At 31.8% G+C, this 20,466-nt stretch overlaps 2 protein-coding genes across 3 annotated transcripts; one reads left to right on the top strand and one right to left on the bottom strand.

Annotated features, from left to right (window-relative positions):
* The first annotated feature begins 1,706 nt into the window (after window positions 1-1,706).
* On the top strand, window positions 1,707-16,983 carry LOC147065392 (dehydrogenase/reductase SDR family member 7). 2 transcript variants are annotated; one of them, XM_085956765.1, is made up of 6 exons: window positions 1,707-2,120; window positions 4,403-4,531; window positions 8,240-8,389; window positions 10,254-10,606; window positions 11,974-12,260; window positions 12,992-16,982. In XM_085956765.1, exons 2-6 carry the CDS (start codon window positions 4,408-4,410, stop codon window positions 13,062-13,064), a joined length of 987 nt encoding a protein of 328 aa, XP_085812891.1. In that variant the 5' UTR covers window positions 1,707-2,120; window positions 4,403-4,407; the 3' UTR covers window positions 13,065-16,982. The 2 variants fall into 2 exon arrangements, with proteins under 2 accessions (XP_085812891.1, XP_085812892.1); XM_085956766.1 differs by lacking the exon at window positions 1,707-2,120 and adding an exon at window positions 4,005-4,301 and having other exon boundaries at window positions 12,992-16,983.
* Window positions 16,984-18,048: 1,065 nt separating this feature from the next.
* Window positions 18,049-19,476, bottom strand: mRpS2 (mitochondrial ribosomal protein S2). The gene is made up of 3 exons (XM_085956654.1): window positions 19,303-19,476; window positions 18,920-19,018; window positions 18,049-18,821 (listed from the first exon to the last, which is right to left on the bottom strand). The coding sequence occupies exons 1-3, from the start codon at window positions 19,325-19,327 to the stop codon at window positions 18,169-18,171; spliced, it is 777 nt and encodes a 258-aa protein (XP_085812780.1). The 5' UTR covers window positions 19,328-19,476; the 3' UTR covers window positions 18,049-18,168.
* Window positions 19,477-20,466: the final 990 nt, after the last annotated feature.

Genomic DNA, 20,466 nt, shown 5'->3' with positions numbered 1-20,466 from the left:
TGAATTTTTTAATGGAAATATATTTTCGTTATTAGGTAGGTAGCTATTTCTATACGAGTATATTCTAAATGATTCTATTCGATTTGCCGCCCTTTGAGTAACTGCCGCCCCCGAGCGACGGTCAATCTGCCTACCCCCACGGGACGTCACTACTGACCAATAATGGTAGTGTCGTCATTTTGAGTCTGCTTAAAAATGCACGTCTTGGATAGTTTTTGGACCTCAACATTGTGAACTAGAGTGGGTTTTAAAGTGAATCATATAGTATTGTTGTTTAATTTAATAAAACGCATTTTTTTAGTACTTATTCCACTTTTAATCAATAAATTAGGATCGGTTTCGTCAACCTCAAAGGGACATTTAGTGTTAATAGTTGAAAATGTCCCTCTGAGGCGGACGAAACCGGTCCTAATTTATTGATTAAAAGTGGAATAAGTACTACAAAAAAATGCGTTTTATTAAATTAAACAACAATACAATGCAGTTCCACCATGAATTGACAGTTAACAAAATAAAATAAATTGAATCATTTCAATAGATTTAGGTTATTTTAACAACAATTAGTATTATTCATAGGTATAATGACGTTTCTTTATGGCCTTAATTGGATGATAAAAGACAACAGTTGTCTAACTAACTAATTGTCAGTTACTATCATTTTTGTTTCTGTTGTCATTGGCTGTATGGAAATATCTATGTGAAATTTAACCATTTTCGACCTTTGAACTAAATACGAGATTTAGCATCATTATCTTTGTATTTAGAGCGGTTTCGAAAGTAATTGAATGTTTATCGCGTAGATATTGAAAAATATACTTACTTGCAACAGTTTGGTGTAGAAATGTGGAAAAGATGGTCGTTAGGTCGGTTTTGAAAATAAGGTCCTCATATATGCGCAAATTGAGAAAAAGGACAGGTTGAATCAACGCCTCTAACTAATAAAGTTTCACACAGAAAGATATTGGTTCTCATACAAAGGTATCAACATATTTTCATTTGGCTCTCATGAAACGTAGTGGTTTTAGACTGTACTCAGCTGAACAGCACTCACATGTTTTATCAGTAAAGCGACGACCGATCTCAGCCACCGTCTACAAATCAGAAAAAAGAAAAATTATTACCTATGTAGATATAGCAGTTGGTATTATCCTATTATCAATACCTAGTTTATTACAGTATTATAGCGTACTTATTTACTTTTAGTCCATAGGAAAAATAATACTGCATTTCAGTTTTAGATATAGAAATGTATAATTTTATTTTCAATCTGCAAAGCAATTGCATTCTACATAATAACGAATAAATTATTGCCTATGATATTAATCTGTACCGAAACGCGTTATTTATTTTTGAAATATACAAAATTCAAATACAAATTATACGTTTTTAAATTTACAAGTCATGCAACCTTGATAAAATAATAATATGATGTACCCACTGCCAGCTTTGGTATTACTTTCAAAATTATATACATGTATTAATAAACCTCTTTAGTATTAACAAATTTAACTACGTGACAATTTATTAAAAAGGAATGAAAAACTTTATTATTATTTAAAAAAAATGCATATTATAAAATATTTTTAAGTGCAGATTAAGCATGTATTTCAATGATAATGATCTGTTAATAATTGTGCTTAAATATTGTTTGTTGGCAGCCATTGATACATGTGGCAACATCATTATTTACGTCAGATTGAATTGTCAGATCAAATTGGTGTCATTGGCTGGGATGAGATGAATGTAATCTCTGACATGAAAAAATATACTTCGATTCATCTATCAACATGACTTTTGTCACTTGCTAAAGTCTTCATAAACAGATAGTAATGATGAAATTACTCATTCACGTTAACGGTTGGAGCGTCAATGTTGTTCTCACTTTTATTTGCATTTTGAAGTTTTCATGAGTCCTAAAATAAATAATATTCCTACGTATTTAATTACACAAAATATTGTTATCAGTTATCAGTATCACACATGATTATCTACTACTGCAATTCAAGTTAATATAATCATTGCTGAGTAATTGACAGTGTAATTAGGGGTACAGTTCAACGGTAGACAATACCGACACAATTTGATAGTCTCGCCAGCGGTGCAAAGATCTTTCAAGGCAGGTGTGTGAATTAAATTGTGTCATTAATTTTTATAATATTGTGTATACCTACGTTTATTATAAATAGGTACTATTACGACAAAGATACTGTTTCTTGTATTGGTTTCTGTGAAAAATGTTATATTAGATGTTTTGTAATATTAGGTATTATAAACATGTAGGTAGGTACTTGGTTACTTTCGTCATCAACAATTTAGCAGGGCTCGAAATGAAACGGAGCGCCGTTCCGGTTCATGAAATTCCAAAAATTATCGCTCCGTCTCGTGAAAAAATATTTTGACCATTTGAGCTAGATGGGCCAGATAACAAAAAAATCTATCACTCTTATTTTTATACAATAGGTATAAATATAATTAAATGGGTACTTAAGTATGTCAATATTTTCGAAAAAATATTGAGCTCTCCGGTTCATAAAATTGTTCATTGTGAGTTCTGCAATTTAGTAATTTAAACCCGTGGCCCGTGCAAAATCGGTGTCTAAACATTTAAACATGTAAAAATTTTAAATCTCATAGGTCGATTGCGTTAGAATATTTGACAACCATTGTGTAATACAGTGTTGCCCCGTGTAGTGAAATTATAATTATATAAAAAAAATCAAAATTGTTTGAAAGTTTGAAGTGATTTGATTTATGTGGGCTCTGTGAGGCTTCCGTCTTAGCCCTTGTATTAAAGTATTTAAGTATTAAATTAAAAATAATTAATGTGTATGTCTACTGTAGTATAATATATAATTTTTCAACACTAGTAGGTATTTAGCTAGGTATATACAAATGTACCCATAAATATTAAGCAATTAACAATACAAATTTAAAATTGTTCGAATGCATTGATTTATTTGGAAAATTAAAATTAGATTGTTTATTTTTTTATCGTAGGGGCCTCAAAACCAGTCAGTGCGTCGGACCTCTATTATATTAAAAAATAATGACGACATAGCCATGCGTATTTTCTTCGGTTTTTAATATTATTTTTACGAATAATACTTACCAATCGATGCACAAACGGAAACGACGAAATACATAAATGACAGATCACATTGTATAAGAAATATTGTATAATAATTGTAATATAAATACTAAAAAAATCAAGAATATACATCACGTTTGTTCAGTTAATGTAAATATATAATTTTATAGGTCGGTCCTTAGGTTTTGTGTGTCACACTATTGCACTGACCTCATCAGGCGGCGGAAGAAGCCGCGACGTCAACCTCTGATTTTGATCGATTTACAATGCTTGATCAATCGGGCAATAACAAATAAAAATATTCAATCAACAAACTTGATGAAATTTATCAGCAGTCAGTCAAGTATAAAAGAATATATTATGAAGGAAGCGTGGTTAAAATACTTCCACGATCTCTATGAACATGAAAAAAAATATTCAAAGAATAAAATATATAGAAAAGCTAGAAGCACGGCGAAGTGCTCAATTGTAATTTTCAAACTTATTTAATAGAATTTTTTAAAAAAAAAATTTTAATTTTCCCCATGAAAAACTGCTCTTATTTGGGAAATTTCGGCACGCGTACGTAAAAAGGTTCACCAACCCTGCTCTATTGTATACCCGTTTCTGAATTCATGACTTAAGGCCCACCCACATTGAGGTGCATGTCGCAGACTATCACATGAACTCACGACGATAAAAATGTCTATGGTTTCGTCATTTTGCAGAATGTATTAGTAATTTGAATTATTATTAATTATTCATGCTGATTTCAATTAATTTTAACAGTTTCTACGTGTGCGTACGTTAAAATACATGCGGCATGACATTCATAAATAATAGAACCCAGCCTGTAGACCATAGATAATAGACAACATTCTCATAGAAAATACATAGTGCCAACTGCTAAAAACAAAAAAGAACGTCAGTTTGACAGTTTGACGTGACAGACGAAAAGTGTTGGCATGTGGAATATGATAAAAACGTTCAATCATTGAATCATGCAGGTGCCGATGCAGTGGAGTTCAACGTGAAGTGCGCTAATTCTTGTTTTAATGATTACGGCAGATTTTGCCAACTGACAATGTTCGTTTAAAGGTTCAAAATGTGCTACGGGATGGGAGCATCAGTCTGATAAGATTTTAAACACCAAGAATAACGACATTATACACTTTTTTTCCCATAGCGGCAGCCCGTGACAGCAGGCGACAAGCACCGTGACATGCACCTCAATGTGGGTGGGCCTTTAGTCACTAAACGACTTATTCCCGAATATCTCACTTAAATGTCTACTTATTTCCATCCCATTTTAAATTTTACATTGACATCTTTTAGGAAACATGGACTTTTTCTTTTGGCTGGGATTGGTGATATTTGTCTATTACTTTGTGCTAATCATCATTCTGTGCATATCAGACTGCGATGTTAGGGTGGCTTATGCTGAGAAATTCGGCAAATCAATTGGTGAGAAAACAATGTTCATTTATTTTGTGAGAGACTTCTTTTTCCTCCCACATTAACTCATTTAGTGTTAACACCGCGACTGGCGCGTTAGGAGTCGTTGGCCATTATAATACCTTAGAGAATTTTCGCCGGCTGTCGGGGACCATGTCTCGAATTGAGCCGTAGCGCCATCCAAAGAACATAATACAATTGGTTTATTGGGATAGAGAGGAAAATCTATTTTCTGGGTAATTGAATTTTTGGTTGCTCCAAAGCATCTCAAGTACCCAATTATTATAATATAATTACTATTCTTACCCAAATTTCCTGAACTTTTGCAGATTACAATATACCAGTGGCAAAGGGTGGAGTTAAGCTGTTAAGATTCAACATAAATAATGCACGCTAAACTTTGTCAGTCATATTTATTTGTGTTCATTGAACTAAGAATGCAATTTACAGATCGTGCTAGTTAGTTTTTAAAAATCAAATAAACCCTGCCTAAACCAAACCATAATAGTTTAGGTATGCTATGGGTGATCCAACAAAAATAGTGCATACTTTTTCAGTCATACTTATTTATTTGTTTTTGTTGAATTAAGAGTGCATATTTAAAACGGTGTTGGTTCATTATTTTAAATTCATTAAATCCTGCCTATATCAAACCATAATATATAAAAAATATTCTTCTATTTATAAAATATCTAACATTATGTAACATTTAATGGCATAATTGTAGATATTTTATAGATAAATCAATATTTTTTGACTATTATCTACTATGGCAGTGGTTCTTAACCTTTTCAAAGTCACGGTGCATTTTTGATCATCAAGAAAAAATTGCGGTGCACCAAAATCAAACGGTCAGAAAACAAAGAAAAATATGCAGACATAATTTTTATTACAAATTACACAGATTACATAACAGTCCAAGAAAAAAAAATAAAGAAAAGGTATAAGTATAGAAAAACAGATTACTGTAACTAAAATTACTCTTAACAAAATGGAATTTATTTCATGTGAAAATTGATAAAATTAATCTGATACCTGTCGGATTCTGCAGATTTCCGAAATATTAAGTCGAATATTTGATTGGCTACCTGATTGGCTATTGACTACCCTCAATTCTTCTTTCTCCATAGTTATTTCAGAAAATTTTAGAGTACGATCCGTTGACAAGGTGACCAATTCTTCTTCTTCTTGGTACGAAAATTCTCAAGTCGATGTATCAATCGTAGCAAATGGATTTCGTATCCAGTCATAATTTTCTATGTTTAAGGAAGGAAAGTAATTTTTCCACCCGGGAAAATACAGCGCTGTTGTTCTACAGTTGATTTGACTGAGCCATGGCTTTCTATGCAATCTTTTCTTCCAATTAAGTTAAATGTTCTGTTATAGCCCAAATAATTCCCTCAGCAATGTTTTACACTATTTCCCAGATTTTTCCGCTTATCATTTTTTCACAGTGCACTTGCAACAAGCTAGCGGTGCACCGGTTAAGAACCATTGTACTATGGCTTGGGTTACACAGGGCTTAATTGAATTTCAAAAACTAGCAAACACTATCTACACATGGTAGGCTTAGTTCAATTAAAACAGATACGTTTGACTGACAAATTTTAGTGTGCACTATTTATGTGGGATCTTAACAGCCTACCTCTACCCTTCGCCACTGCAATATACAGACAGATAATAAATCATCCATAAAAATGTAATAATGCTACTGAGTCACATACTTAGTAGTAAGTATGACAATCACAAAATTAAACTCAAATGCATATTTTTCCCAAACTAATCTAAGAATTTAATCGTTTGAAGTGCAAAAAAGATGATTGTGATATCTGAGTTTTTGCATCATAAGATACTTCTTCAAAATGAATTCAGCAAGATACCATATGGTTTCTTTTTATTATAAACTTAGTTATTTGTTTATTCACCCCCTTTTTCAGCTCTAGATTGTCATCAAAATTTTTCTATAGGAAAATTTTCATGTCACTGGTAAAATATCAAAACATATTTTGGATATCTACACAAAGAAGACAACATTTTCCGCACATTATCTGAGTTTTTTTTAACTGCATTCTACTGACTCAAAGTTGACTGTAATAAAAAACATGTTTTGACTGATTTTTTCCTATTCTATATTTAGAAATGAATGCCCTCTAACTATATTATTATGCTGAACGTAAGGAATGTAAACATAATTTCATCCTGTGTACACGAAGTAGGTGGTGTTCATTTGTCTATGGTTGCTATCACTGACAGTATTTACATTGCTCCTGTTGTATCGGACTGTCTTGCTCGGTCCCCTTCCTGCCCAAACTATTGAACCTTATTTTCAATGTTCAATGAACTACTTTTTACGAAGCATTTGAAACATTTAGTAGAAAATATTATTCAATAAAAGTTATTTCTGATTGTGACTTCTGTGATTCACAGATCATTGTGATATTATATATGTGTCGCTAAATTTCAAAACCCGCTATTTGAAATAATTGAGATTTATATATATATCAATGGATTCGTTATTAAAATCTCTACATGAAAATTTTATTGCCTCTTTCAAAGTCAATTTTCAATTGTCACGAAACCGTTTAAAATTCTCATTCTAATATATAATAATATTTTGTATACGTATAATATGTTATCAATGTATAGGTACTGTGAAATGTTTTATAATTTATTACATATAACTTATAAGTATAACAAATACCTTTCACATTCAAGTTCAAGTGGTGATGCAACTGGCTCAGCGCGGTGACATAATATTTGACTCACTTATTTACATGTTATCGACTTATAAAAAATGTTATGAAAAATAAAGAAGGCAAACAATTAATTTACTCAAGTTAAATATAAAATAAATGAATGAAACATGTTTACAGTTAAATTATGAGAGTACCGTGTCACTCATATGTTTTTTAAATCTACAAACCAATTTATATTTTTTATTTTATATTATGTAAATTGCATTGTATTTTTAATTGAATTATTTTTACTGAACTAAAGTTGTCAAAATATTCCCTAACAAAAAACTTTAATGCGTATTTCAAAAACCGCTATAAAACTATGTAACTTACAAAAGCCGCTATAACCAAACATTTAAGTCTTTTATTTAATCAGTGTACTGCAATACAATATAAATAGATATGCAAAATATTTCCAATAATGATCCATCATTGGGCCAAAAAAAGAAAAACATTGATAATCCCTTTATCCATAAACTGAGAAGTTTTTATTGATTTTCTCAAAAAAATGAAAAGGTATTATAACGGGTTTTGAAACTTAGCGACTCATATATGGTTATATTGACTATTTTTTGCAGCCAACTCCTAAAAAGTAGTGTATTTTTAGTTAATCCTATAACTATAAATTATTAATACTTATGATATTTTTAAGACAATGTCAAGAGAGTTAATCAACCCTTCCATCGATAGTTTCAGATCTAGGGGGCGGCAACCACCCTTAGTGCGGCCTGCATAGCTATTAGTTAATACTGTCTTGATTAAATGTGGTACGGGTTGTTTAATTTGTAGAGCATGTTGCCCGGGTTTCAATAGATGCGGGTTTGAGTTCCGCTCCGTGCAAACATTTTTTCAAAAATATTTTTCTAATAGGGTTTCTGAGGCGTTCCAATTTATGTACAAAAATGTTTTTAAGATAGTGACCCCTTTTATACAGAAGACCAATTTCAAAAATGATGTCGATTAATAATATGGTTATGTTTAGATACTCTTACTGGAAAAGTGATATGGATTACCGGAGCATCGAGCGGTATTGGTGAACACTTGGCTTATTCTTGTGCGAAGGTCGGTGCAAAGATAATTCTTTCTGCCAGAAGGAAAGAGGAATTGGAGAGAGTAAAACAAGAATGCATCAGTAAGTGATTGTCGATTGCTCAATTATATCAATTGGTTACACAGTAAAACAAATACTAATTTTTGACAACCTATTTTACAAAATTATTCTGTTACATATCCGTGTATGCCGTGAATAAGTCTAAAAACATCAATTCTCAAGGCAACTATTTGTACATTTGGCTTTCTGTCAACATATTCACGCCATACACTGATATTATTATATTATAATATCCACAAAACATGCCCTATCGAACATATATGGAATCGGTAGAAGATTGCATTCGTGAAAATCCCAAATCGTTTTGGGATTATATTAAATCATTAAGAAGGGATGGCGGATATGCCGATTCAATGAGTTGGAAAGGCGAAGCGATGTTGCCTCCATGTCGAGACAACCAACATGCGGTGCCCAGTCCATTGATATTTTTCCAGTTGATGAGAGTGATGTGTTAAAATTTATTAAAAAACTAAAAAATACTCACTCTTTGGGACCTGATAACGTCCCTACATTTTTTTTAAAGGGGTGTGTTGATTTTGTCAAAGGCTTATAAATTCTTAAAATAGGGTCTGCTTAACTCATCCGGTGTACTTCCTTGTACCTATCTAATTAATATTTTTGTATGTACATATTTCTACTGTTTAATAACATACTATGTATCTCTTTTTTTATGTAACACTTACTATTTTAAGTATACTTCTTTGTTTCTATATGTCATGTTGTGAACGTCTTAAACTTATAATTTGTAATGTCCACAATATGTTAAAAATAAATTGAAATTGAATTGAAATTGAAACAATATTATTTTCATTTATTACATGATTTTCTGACTGACAAAATTATATTCATTTATATTATATTCTAACAGTGCTCAAGTCAAGCCCATTAAAGATCTACACACATCCGCCCGCAAACGAATAAACACGTACTGTCAAAAAATTGTATAAAAAATATTTATTCTGTATTACACCACGGATTGAAGACATGTGCAAATGCAGTGGATAAATAAGCGAGTGTGGACATGTTTGTTTATATTTGTATACCTACATATTTTGTATAGTTTTTTTACACTTTCATTTTCGGTAGCGACATAGGGTCTCGCATCAGTCCTGGGTGGTAGGGTACAGTGGCGAAAGGTGGAGGTAGACTGTGGAGATCAGACATAAATAGTGCACACTAAACTTTGTCAGTTATGCTTATTTGTTTTCATTGAACAATACAAATTGCAGATGGTTTTTAAAATTTGATTAAACCCTACCTTACCAAACCATAATATATTTAAAAAATCTTCTAAAATTATATATGATCAATTTAATGGCATAAAATTTTTGATATTTTAAAGATAGAAGAATATTTTTTTATCTAATATCTATTATGGTTTGGTTAGGCAGGGTTTAATTGATTTTTAAAAACCAACTAATACCATCTGCAATTTAAATTCTTAGTTCAATTAAAACAAATAAGTAACTAGGACTGACAAAGTTTAGTGTGCACTATTTGTCGGATCGCCACAGCTTACCTCCACGCTAAAAGATCTTACAATTTTTATAAATTTTAAATCAACCCACATCTTTTGTAATCATGCATATAGTAATATTCATCTGCAACACTAAATATGCATATTTCACAGGTCTTCCTACCACCTTTAAAATTGAAGGTTAGATAAAGTACTAGACAAAATACGGTTTGATATTTCAATATCTACCTATTTTTTCATATCTAAAAAAGTGGAGAGTGACAGGTCTGCATAATGAATCTTCTTTTTATGTTATGTTTTTTGCACACAACCATATTTTTGACATTTCATATTTTCTGTTTCTTCTTTTCATTACGGATAATATGTACATAAATATTCTTGGATTTCAATCTTATGTGACCTTTTTAGAACAATCCAATGGTAAACTAAGTGATGAAGATGTAATGGTGCTCCAGATGGATGTGTCTAAAGTTGAATTACATCAAAAGCTGTTCGATGAGGTCATGGATCACTTTGGGAAGCTTGATATTCTTGTCAATAATGCTGGAAGATCACAACGGTGCATGTGGGAGAATATCGAAATCGAGGTTGATAGGGAAATGTTCGAGTTGAATGTGTTTGGACTTGTCCATTTGACAAGAATAGCTGTCAGGTATTTTATGAAGAAAGGAGAAGGTCATGTTGCAGTGACTTCGAGCACAGCCGGAATTTTGGGAGTACCTTACTCGGCATCTTATACTGCAACAAAACATGCGATTCACGTAAGGATTTTTTTTAACGAAATATAATGTGTGTTAGATCACCATTTATATAATATACTACATAATAATAAAATTTAAATAGAGTATACGCTTCATAACTTTGCACTCCGGCTCTAGGGTGACAATTATGTAATAAATTCTAAAAATATTTTTTTTACAAATATTGTCTATTTATTTATTACTACATATTATATTAATACAAGTGTAGATAGTATAAAGTGCTAAGTTATGAAGCGTATACTCTATCTAACAGTGATTTGGAAGTATAAAATATTGATTTTGTATAGTTTTTTGCATGCCTAGATCCAGTGACGTCCCTAGACAAAATGCCGCCCCTGGGCAGCGCCAAAATGCCACCTCATTTTTTATCATCCGTGTTATTATGTTCACAATGGACGTCGTAGGGTGACGGACGCGAACTAGACGTCGCGAACCCGACAAAAAAATAGTCTTGTTAAACCTTTTATGTTAATTAATACGTCATTTTGTTTCCAACTAGTGAGTTGAAAGTTCTTTATGTACCAAATGATTCTTCTCGATTTGCCGCCCTTCAAGTAACTGCCACCCTCAAGCGACACTCAATCTGTCTACCCCCACGGGTCGTCACTGCCTAGATCCAACCAACGTGTTCTATTCATCCATTTGAAAAATTCAAACTGAATCAGCCTGTCTTCATTAAGTATTGGTATCTGTCTACTTTTTATTGCTGTATTTCACATAGACAAAGTCTTGAATGATCGCTGGTATTTTAATAAAAAAAATACTTATGACTGCTAATACTCACTAAATTCAATGTTTAGCAAATTCAATGCAAATGTATGAAATGAAAAGTATGAATGTTTTCTATTTCAAGTGCAAGCATAGAGAATTTTTGTCATGGTTTATTAATTTTATTATTATGATTCCGAGCAAACAAATGCATAAATACGAAGCAGTCAGTTACCAGACACTAAGCCAGTTGAAGTGCGAAATCAAACAAAATTTAATTTTCTATAATGTCTCTGTGACGAATACAAAATAGTAGAGTAACTAAAAATAATCATACTCTGATGATCCTTCAAACTGCGATTGTTTTGAGTGATTTGAGGACACTGCAGAACATGTGATGGTATGTCTGCTCATTGAATTCAGCTGAACCATCAATTATAGAACCATATTTAAAGCCAATGACACTGCCATCACGGTGGCCAAGGCATCTCTTCGCACTATTATGGAGACCCAAACCTTTCATACTTGATTTTACATAATGATCGGTGTATTTTTTTTACTATTAGTATAATCTGAGATTAATCATGATTCCCCACTTAAGTCTGTCGATTACTTAATGGGACTGTAATACAAAGATGTTCTTTTTCAATATTTTTCAGGGATATTTCGGTTCATTGAGATCAGAAAAGTTTACTAAGAACATGTCAGTCACAGTGTTTTGTCCCGGGCCTACATTTACAAACTTTTTGCAAGAGAGCTTTACTGGAAAATCCAATGAAAAGTTTGGCCAAGCTGTCCAATCAAATGACAAAAGAATGACAGCTCAAAGATGTGGCCATTTGTTTGCTGTTTCTCTTGCTAACAAAATTGATGAGGCATGGGTTGCTGTCTTCCCTATTGTGCCGTTATCATATGTGTATTGCTATTTTCCTAACTTATTAAAGAGGTGAGTATTGCATTGTGTTTTAATATTATTGTATTAATGTGAGTGATTACTTTGAGATATTTGACCGGTGATGTTGAAAAAAACATAAATGGATCTTGATTGAACAGAAATTCACACTTTTTACACTATGAGATTTATTTGTCTTACTTCCACATTATTATTTATTAAGCATGGCTTCAGCACAAATCATGATGATCAAAAATGGCATTAGGTGTATCGTCGCCGTAGATGTCAAGAGAGCCAGTCCACAAATCATAATGCTGAGAAACAGGCGCGCAAAGATTTTGTGTGACAAATAAAAGTAACATTTTTTTATTGAACTTTTTTGTTTTTAAAGATATAACGGTGAAACTTTGAACATATAATATACTTTTTGGTGTTACCTTTTTATTATTTTGTACAAATAACCAAAAAAAAATAGTATCTTAGAAGTTATGTGTGTTATATCTCTTGACCACTGAATATTGAAATGTACAAAAAATGTAGTCAAAAGAGTTTTGTGGCTTAAATCCATTGACCACTGCATCTTTGATGATTTTAAAATGCTTTTGTATACTTTACTCATTTTCGCCAAATTTGTGGCTTGGCTCCCTTGACATCTACGGCAACGACATTCAAGTATGTACATAACATGCTTCTGAAGTTGCATTAAAATCCTATCTGTCCAATATTCCAGTATATGTTGTTAAATTTAATTTAATTATTTGACAATGGGATGTTTTGATTTTCAGGATCATATTGTTGATGGGGCCTAAATATTTGCTGAAACTTCGTGACAGCAGAGTTTCAATGAAGGTGGAGTAGAAGAATAAGATAAAAACAATGTTATTTTAGGTGATTTTATTAAAACTATTCTACACAAGAACTGATAATATGAAAAACATTTTCCTCATTTTTTTCAAACAATATCAAGTACCTGCATTTGTTGAAAATAATATGTATTCTATAATTGAACATAAAATAATATACAATAATAATATAGTATATATTATATCTCACCGAGGAATGTATACCTTAAGGTCATTTTTATGCCATTGAAGTGCTATTAATATATTTGACACAGAAATCATTATTATAAAAGCAAATACATTATACTATTGTTATAAAATATGTATGTGTTTTACAGTGATACGTCATGAATTCAAAATCGTATGAATGGAAATCTAAAAAAAATCTAATATCAAATGTCAAAAGTGGAAAAATAATCTTTTATAATTTTAAACGACAAATAATGATCAAAACCACAAAAATATTAAAGATCTAACTCGGTTTTTGTTTGATTTATTGAAATTGATAGTTTTGGAATAAAACAAAGTGATGATTGGATGGAGCGTGGAGTGAGGATTAAAATCAATAAAATCTAAAAGGAAAAGAAAAAGGGAGTTTAGTCTGAAAAATCAAAAATGAATAGTGTGCTAAATGAGTCCATATGGGAAAAAGAATGACCCAAATCGATGTCTCTGAATCAGTGAGTTACACACGGAAACATTGATGTTTACGTATACAGAATGGTCGAAAATTGCTCTCCTGCATAGTACTGATTTTTGACTTATCTTCTTTTTCCTTTTGCCTACAGAAGTAATCTAATGAGTGATATTATTAGATATAATGGTAGTTTTAGAAAAAAAACATAAATAAAACTATTATATTCTTAAATTATCTATAAAAAGCATTTTATCTGTGTATACCTAATAATTTAAGTTTGTCAATATTTATCCATGTACGGAAAAACACCATGTGCCTTACTTGCACTCAAATGTATATTTAATGCAACGTAAAAAAAGTCATGTAAAATACATTTGTACTTACTTCTGATTTTACTGAACAATACTCTTAAAAGAATATATTTTTATTATATGTACCAGCATATCTCTGAAACATTAATTATTATATTTTATGATGTTGAATTAATATATCACAATTACTAAAATAAGTATCAAACAGCAACACAATTGAAAATACTACAAAGTTATGTAATGACGTCTCAATCTCATAATTAAAATTCTGACTGGTTCTAGAGAAAATCATATAACAATTGGGGTGCTAAGAATTAATTAATACAAGTCACATCACCACATACTTGTTTATGCATGAAATATGATTCAAACACCTAACTGCTTTGTATGAAAAGATATAAGCATTTTATTCCTAACATTGGAATACATACATCCCATGGACATGGAGTACAAAATATCATTATTTTTAAAGCAAATGTATATACACCCATAATTTGAATATTTAGGCTTGACTTGTCCTCATTCAAACCCTCAAAATATTAACTGGTTCTATGCCTTCAGTGAGTTTTTTCGCTCTATGAGTCCGTATTCGATAGGCTGCATATACAAATTTTGCGAGTTATCTTGTCCGACTTTAAACTCAAATTACTAGCCACTGTCGATTTGCATAACCTAAAAAATTAAACACTCAGTGACATCTGTTTGAATAATTATGAAATACTAAGCCATAAATTATCGGTATAACAGCGATTGTAGTAAGAGCTTCGCTCTACATTCAATGTGTGTCGTTAAAAATCTGCGGCCTGTCAGATACTGCCATAGTAATATGTATCGTGAAGCATAGAAAAGGTTAAAAAAACATAGCATAAATATCGATATTTTTTTTTTGTGGAATAGTAATAAGGAATCATTTAAGAATAACCACTCATTTACAGAAATTTGAAAACTGTTATACACATAGAAGTTCGCATATTTAACTTTCATGCTGATTTATTTAAATTGGTGCATTTTGTATTCGTTTAATCCTAAATAATGATAATATATCCTTTTTTCTGTAAGTTGCCATATAAGTGGCATCATAACAATAATATTTACTATTGTCTTTGTAACTTGGTCAAGACTTTTTAGGTTTAGTATAATATATATTTATTTCCTCTTCAATAACTTTTATTACTTAACCATTCATATGCTAATTTAGATTAGATTTTGTTATGTACCTACCTATATTTCATATCATTAGGGGTTACATGTAAATTGTACGTAAAACATTTCACCGTGGGCTTTCTTATCGGAAAAAATGACCGTATACCATACGGTCTCCAATTTCATTGGATTCAATATGAGCATTAATTCAATTTTAATAGCTGATTTTGGCAAAATTCATGAATTCAAGATTGAAAACTTAACCTAACCTAACAAATAATCCAGTATATCAACTATTTTCAATATTTTTTTGCTGCTGGCTTCCTGTAAAGTGTAAACCGACAAGAACCGTGTTTTATTTAAACATGAATTTTATGTCAGTACTATATGGTGGCCGCGCAGCTTAAGCGTTGGACTATAACGCCGTGGGTCCCAGGTTCGAATCCTGGGTCTGGCAAGTACACATATTGTTTTTCAATTTGAGTGTCAGGGTTTGGACCTAATAGGTTGAGAAAGTGGCTGACATCCATTTCTTTTAAAAAAGAAAATCTGTTAATACAAACCTCTACTCTGTGGAGGCCTATATGATCCGATTAAGATCAAACATGGTCGGGGAAAAAAAATACAACCCAAAGAGGTTGGACGGTCTTTAATATACGGTCGCTATATTTCTGATACAACATTTCACCGTGAAGTGTGATACGGTGAACTGCATACGTACAAGTTTCCGGACACGATCATTAGTAACTATTTTTATAAGACTTAATATGAGGCAACTATGTAACAGTGACGTGCAATGACTTTTGAAACGAGGGATACTCTTCAAAATTAATGGTTTTATATATTATATCAAAGCAGCTAGAAATGCAAGAAGTATCTAACTATTAAAAATATTTCTTACGGATATATTAAATATATGAATATCTATAGACCACACGCCACTATTATGTAGTAATATTACAAATTACGGAAATATAGATTGACAAAATTACTGTGACTGAAATTGAAAAGTGCTACGTAAAATTATACATATAATTTTTAACGATGAGAGAATTGTATGTGTTTTATTATTATTACTATAATCAACCTTCAAAAAATCAGTGCAACGGGAAATCACTAGAGAGCATTTCCTATGGTGGGTAGCGAAAAAGTCCGGGATAAAACCCCATCCGCAGGAGGCAAATTTGCTAAATGTGTAACATTTTTTGGACTCACATTAATGTATGTATATCAATGTGAATCTTTGGTACCTGCTATAAACAGGAATGAAATAAACTCACTAATAAATCCTTACCTACAGCAGTCAAAATATGAGGCATGCACTATTGAAATTTACACATTTACTAAACTTAATTATATCATACTGTAATTCACTTGCCTGGGCACTCAAAAGTGGTGAGTGGAATTTTTGAGGGTTGACTATAATAGATCAACAATTATTTGATTAGTCTGAAGTGTCAAGATAAATCATTATATTTATACAGCAGACGCCATATGAGCTATTTTCTTATATTTATTTGTACTGTGAATATTTATTATGAATAAAACATGAGAAATATTCCCGCATTTTATTGAGTATGTAACTATCTATAGTTTGGTTTGGTTAGTGGAAATGACGGGATGACCACATATTATGGTATCAAGATTGGCCTGCAAGTGGTGAAGTAGTGAGCAAAACTGCTGCTTCTAAATTAATGGGTCCATTTGAATACAGCAGTTGGATAAAATTCACATTATTTGATCAAGAGCTGTTTTTCTCAATAATTTTAGTTACTGACACATTTTTAGGTAGGTAGTCTTTTTACCTCTGCCAAAATAATATAACAACCCTAGTGGTACATATAAGGTATCGATTTAATTGAATCTGTTATTTGAAAGTCTGTAACCTCTATAATCCGCCATTTTGAGATAGTAGTAAAAAATCGTTAAGACTGCAATAGAATATTTCCTTTTTTCAAACAATCAGAAAAAGCGAATAGTGAAATAAAATGTCTTTGATGTCATTAAAAAATCATCTTTAACACATCCGCGGACACAATTTAGCTAATACATGTTAGTGATATGACACACAAAATTTTTTCGATTCAGATAAATATAGAAATGAGTTAAGTCTTAAGATACGACACTATCTAATGGAAATATGTTTGCACCGTGACACAAGTAGGAGGGAACATAGTGTTTAAATCCAAAATACGATTTCTATAAACATCGCGTCGTATTCCATTCCACAGTAGGTACCTACAGTACGTCGTGTCATATCACATAATACTATGTTTATAGACGTCATGTCCACGACTGTGTTAAGTTAGTCATAAAATTAATAGCTGATAAATATAAATGAATTTTCTATCAACCTTCGGTTTAATTCTATCCAATGAACAGACGGAGATGGATTTTTATGAATATACATAATATAATGGAAAAGTACTTGTACAATCAGAAGCAACGAAAATATCAAAAAAGTAAAAATGGAGGTTACTGAGTTTGAAACTATAGTTGAACAACATCTTCTTGACTACCTGTTAAAACTGTGAACTAACAAGCTCCTCCCATTTAGCCGACAACAGCGAGTTCCGGCTTTTGCCTAAATCTTCTTGTTGGAGAGTAATAATAGGTACTCATAATTTTACCTTACAAAACTCCATTTGAGAATATTTGACGGGCAAATGACTAAATCGAAAAAAACTAGTGACTTCAAAATTCCATTTAAAACGGAAATTAGACAGTTTCTAATGCCTCATTAAGATATTTTGGATTTACGAGGTTAAAAAGATATTTGATTATAATAAATAAACTCGATTATTTTTTATGTCAATAAATTGGATTACAATAAAAATAAATAACATTGTCAAACTACGCAATGATCTTTTTTATTTTAAATTCAAAACAAAATATTAGTATTTATATAATTTACATTATATTGTATTTAAAAATTAATAATATGCTACAATACTATATTTAAAAATTGGTGATGCATATTACAAAAATATGTCAAAGTACAAATTAATTATTAATTAATTATAATTAAACTATTCTTTAGACTCTACTTTTTCAAGTGCCTTATTTCGTTCTTCTTTCCCTCTCATAATCGCTTCTTTTAATACTTTACAATAAAACTGTATACTTATTGGCGTGTCATCATTACCAGGCACCGGATAAGTTATCAAATTTGGATCGCAATTTGAATCGACGATACCAATAGTCGGTATCAACATTTTTGCGCTGTCCTTTACAGCGCTGTGTTGTCCCAAGACTGTGTTTAGGGTGTTTGTAAAAATACATAAATCCGGTAAACGAGTCACGGCTTGAAACTGGTGAGCAGAGTTTGTGAAGACTCCACCCCGCCAGAATCTAGTATTTGCATATTCACCGCATTCCTTTGCAGTCTTTTCTATCAAGTGTGCATTTAAAGCGTTTCTGTTTATAAATAATATCACACCTCCTCTATAGGCAATGTGGGCGGTGAAATTCAAAGCCTTACGTAAATGCTCAGCGGTTATGTCTAAATCAAATATTATATGTCCGAGTCTCGATCCATAAATATATGGACGCATTTTATCATTGAGTGAACCCTCCTTATGTCCATAATGTACTCTGGCTTCAAATAAATCTTGAACTGTAAATATGTTATGCACATGGAAATAGTCGGGGTGCTTTAGTGGGTCAATTGTAGGCGGTTGAACTGAAAAAAATAATGTTGAATATAATATTATTATAATGATAATACTATGTTATAATAGAATAGTATAAAGCGGCATCATTGAAAAAAAATATATTTACGCTTTTCTGTTTCTGCTGGTTTGGTTTCAATTTGGGTAGAGAATGGCTTGGTTTTATAGACATTCGATGATAACCGAAAAAGATTCTGGGGCTTCACACCTGAAAATACAAGATTGTCTATAATTATGGTACATGTAAAGAAAGGTAAGAATGCTCTACTGGCTACCCTATGTTATTGTGAATGAATCAAATAAATAAGTGTAACACAAAATGGTCCAATTGGAGAGTATCAAATTTATTATACTTGTAATTCAAAATTATTGGATAGATACTTTTGTTAAACCAAGGATTAATAATATTTTTTTCGTAAAAATATAGCCAATGTGCTGTTATTGTGATTGTAATAAATTTATAATAAAGCAAAAAGTGAACAAAATACTCACAAAATAATGCAGCTTTAGTAGTCATTTTGGTAACAATCTAATGGCAATATTACGTCAATGTTGTTGAATTTTATTTAAATGCTCATTGAGGTTATGTGTACTTTCGGCCGATCTTTTGACATGCACCATAGACAAATTAAAAACGAGATATTACGTTGCCATAAAAATAAATATAACTGCCATAGATCATAAAAAGAAAACACAATAATTCATTCCAAATTATTATGAAAACGTCCAGAAATTAACAGAAATCAATCGTTATAGATTATACATTTCATTTTTAATATCTATAAAATGTCTGTAATTTTCATTGAATAGGTAGGCATGATAGTCAACAAAATAATGAAAGGAGTTTTACCTACCATTAAAACTCTTATTATTCTTGTTGACTCTGAAGTCCGTTGAGATGTTGATAGTATTTTATGCCTTGTGTTTTTCTGTACTGGCCCTTTTTTACCCCCTTTTCTTCTCGATTATTTATCTCTCTGGTTGCTCATCTTGTTTAGCAGGCTGGCAGGACTGACGCTTCTATCGTAGCGTCATTTGTCTTTGGTTATTCAATTTGATATAAGGAAACCAGGTAGGTGTTCTCTGGACTTCAGAGTCAACAAGAATAATAAGAGTTTTAATGGTAGGTAAAACTCCTTTCATTATTCGCTATTGACTCTGAAGTCCCTTGAGATATCTGTTTGTTATCACCTGGTAAAGCAAGATAGATCCTGCAAGATAGGGTGGATGAACCTAACATGAGAATTAGGTATAACATCTCCTTGCTTTTAGGCTCAGTGCACCGGGCTGAACAGAGAGGTCATCATAATATTTTGTTCCCTCGCTGTAGAAGTCTGTGTGTCTATCGGTCTCTGGTAAAATGTTTTAAAAGTAGCTTCTTGGCACCAATTACCTCTCTGCAGATGTCATCTATGGGGTAATTCTCTAACCAATTTAGAGAGGCGACTGCTGATCGAGTACTGCCTGGTGATTCCTGTACCCCTGCATCAGCGAGTACTGACTTTACCCAATTTCCGATGTCTGCTCGAGTTGTAGGTTTTGGGGGGCCTCTTGACGAGATAAATAATGCCGGAATATTACCACCCTCTTCTCTTCTCTCATTGGAAACGCAGACAAGTTTTCGTAGCCAAAATACTGGATCGATGTTTTGGCAAC

Source organism: Rhyacophila brunnea, unplaced genomic scaffold (assembly GCF_057557595.1).
Source record: "Rhyacophila brunnea isolate RB1 unplaced genomic scaffold, BYU_Rbru_1.0 scaffold_6, whole genome shotgun sequence".
NCBI lineage: Eukaryota > Metazoa > Arthropoda > Insecta > Trichoptera > Rhyacophilidae > Rhyacophila > Rhyacophila brunnea.
The sequence above is the reverse complement of the archived record's forward strand: the minus strand, read 5'-3'. Positions and strand labels throughout refer to the sequence as shown.

What these genes read in the sequence shown, in the direction of transcription:
- mRpS2 (XM_085956654.1), bottom strand. Translation starts at nt 19,327, where the DNA reads ATGACTACTAAAGCTGCATTATTTT. An exon ending in TACTAAAGCTGCATTATTTT is followed by an intron (nt 19,019 to 19,302) that starts GTGAGTATTTTG and finishes TTGTATTTTCAG; the next exon opens with GTGTGAAGCCCCAGAATCTT. An exon ending in ACCAGCAGAAACAGAAAAGC is followed by an intron (nt 18,822 to 18,919) that starts GTAAATATATTT and finishes TATTTTTTTCAG; the next exon opens with TTCAACCGCCTACAATTGAC.
- LOC147065392 (XM_085956766.1), top strand. Translation starts at nt 4,408, where the DNA reads ATGGACTTTTTCTTTTGGCTGGGATTGGTGATATTTGTCTATTACTTT. An exon ending in GAAATTCGGCAAATCAATTG is followed by an intron (nt 4,532 to 8,239) that starts GTGAGAAAACAA and finishes GGTTATGTTTAG; the next exon opens with ATACTCTTACTGGAAAAGTG. An exon ending in CAACAAAACATGCGATTCAC is followed by an intron (nt 10,607 to 11,973) that starts GTAAGGATTTTT and finishes AATATTTTTCAG; the next exon opens with GGATATTTCGGTTCATTGAG.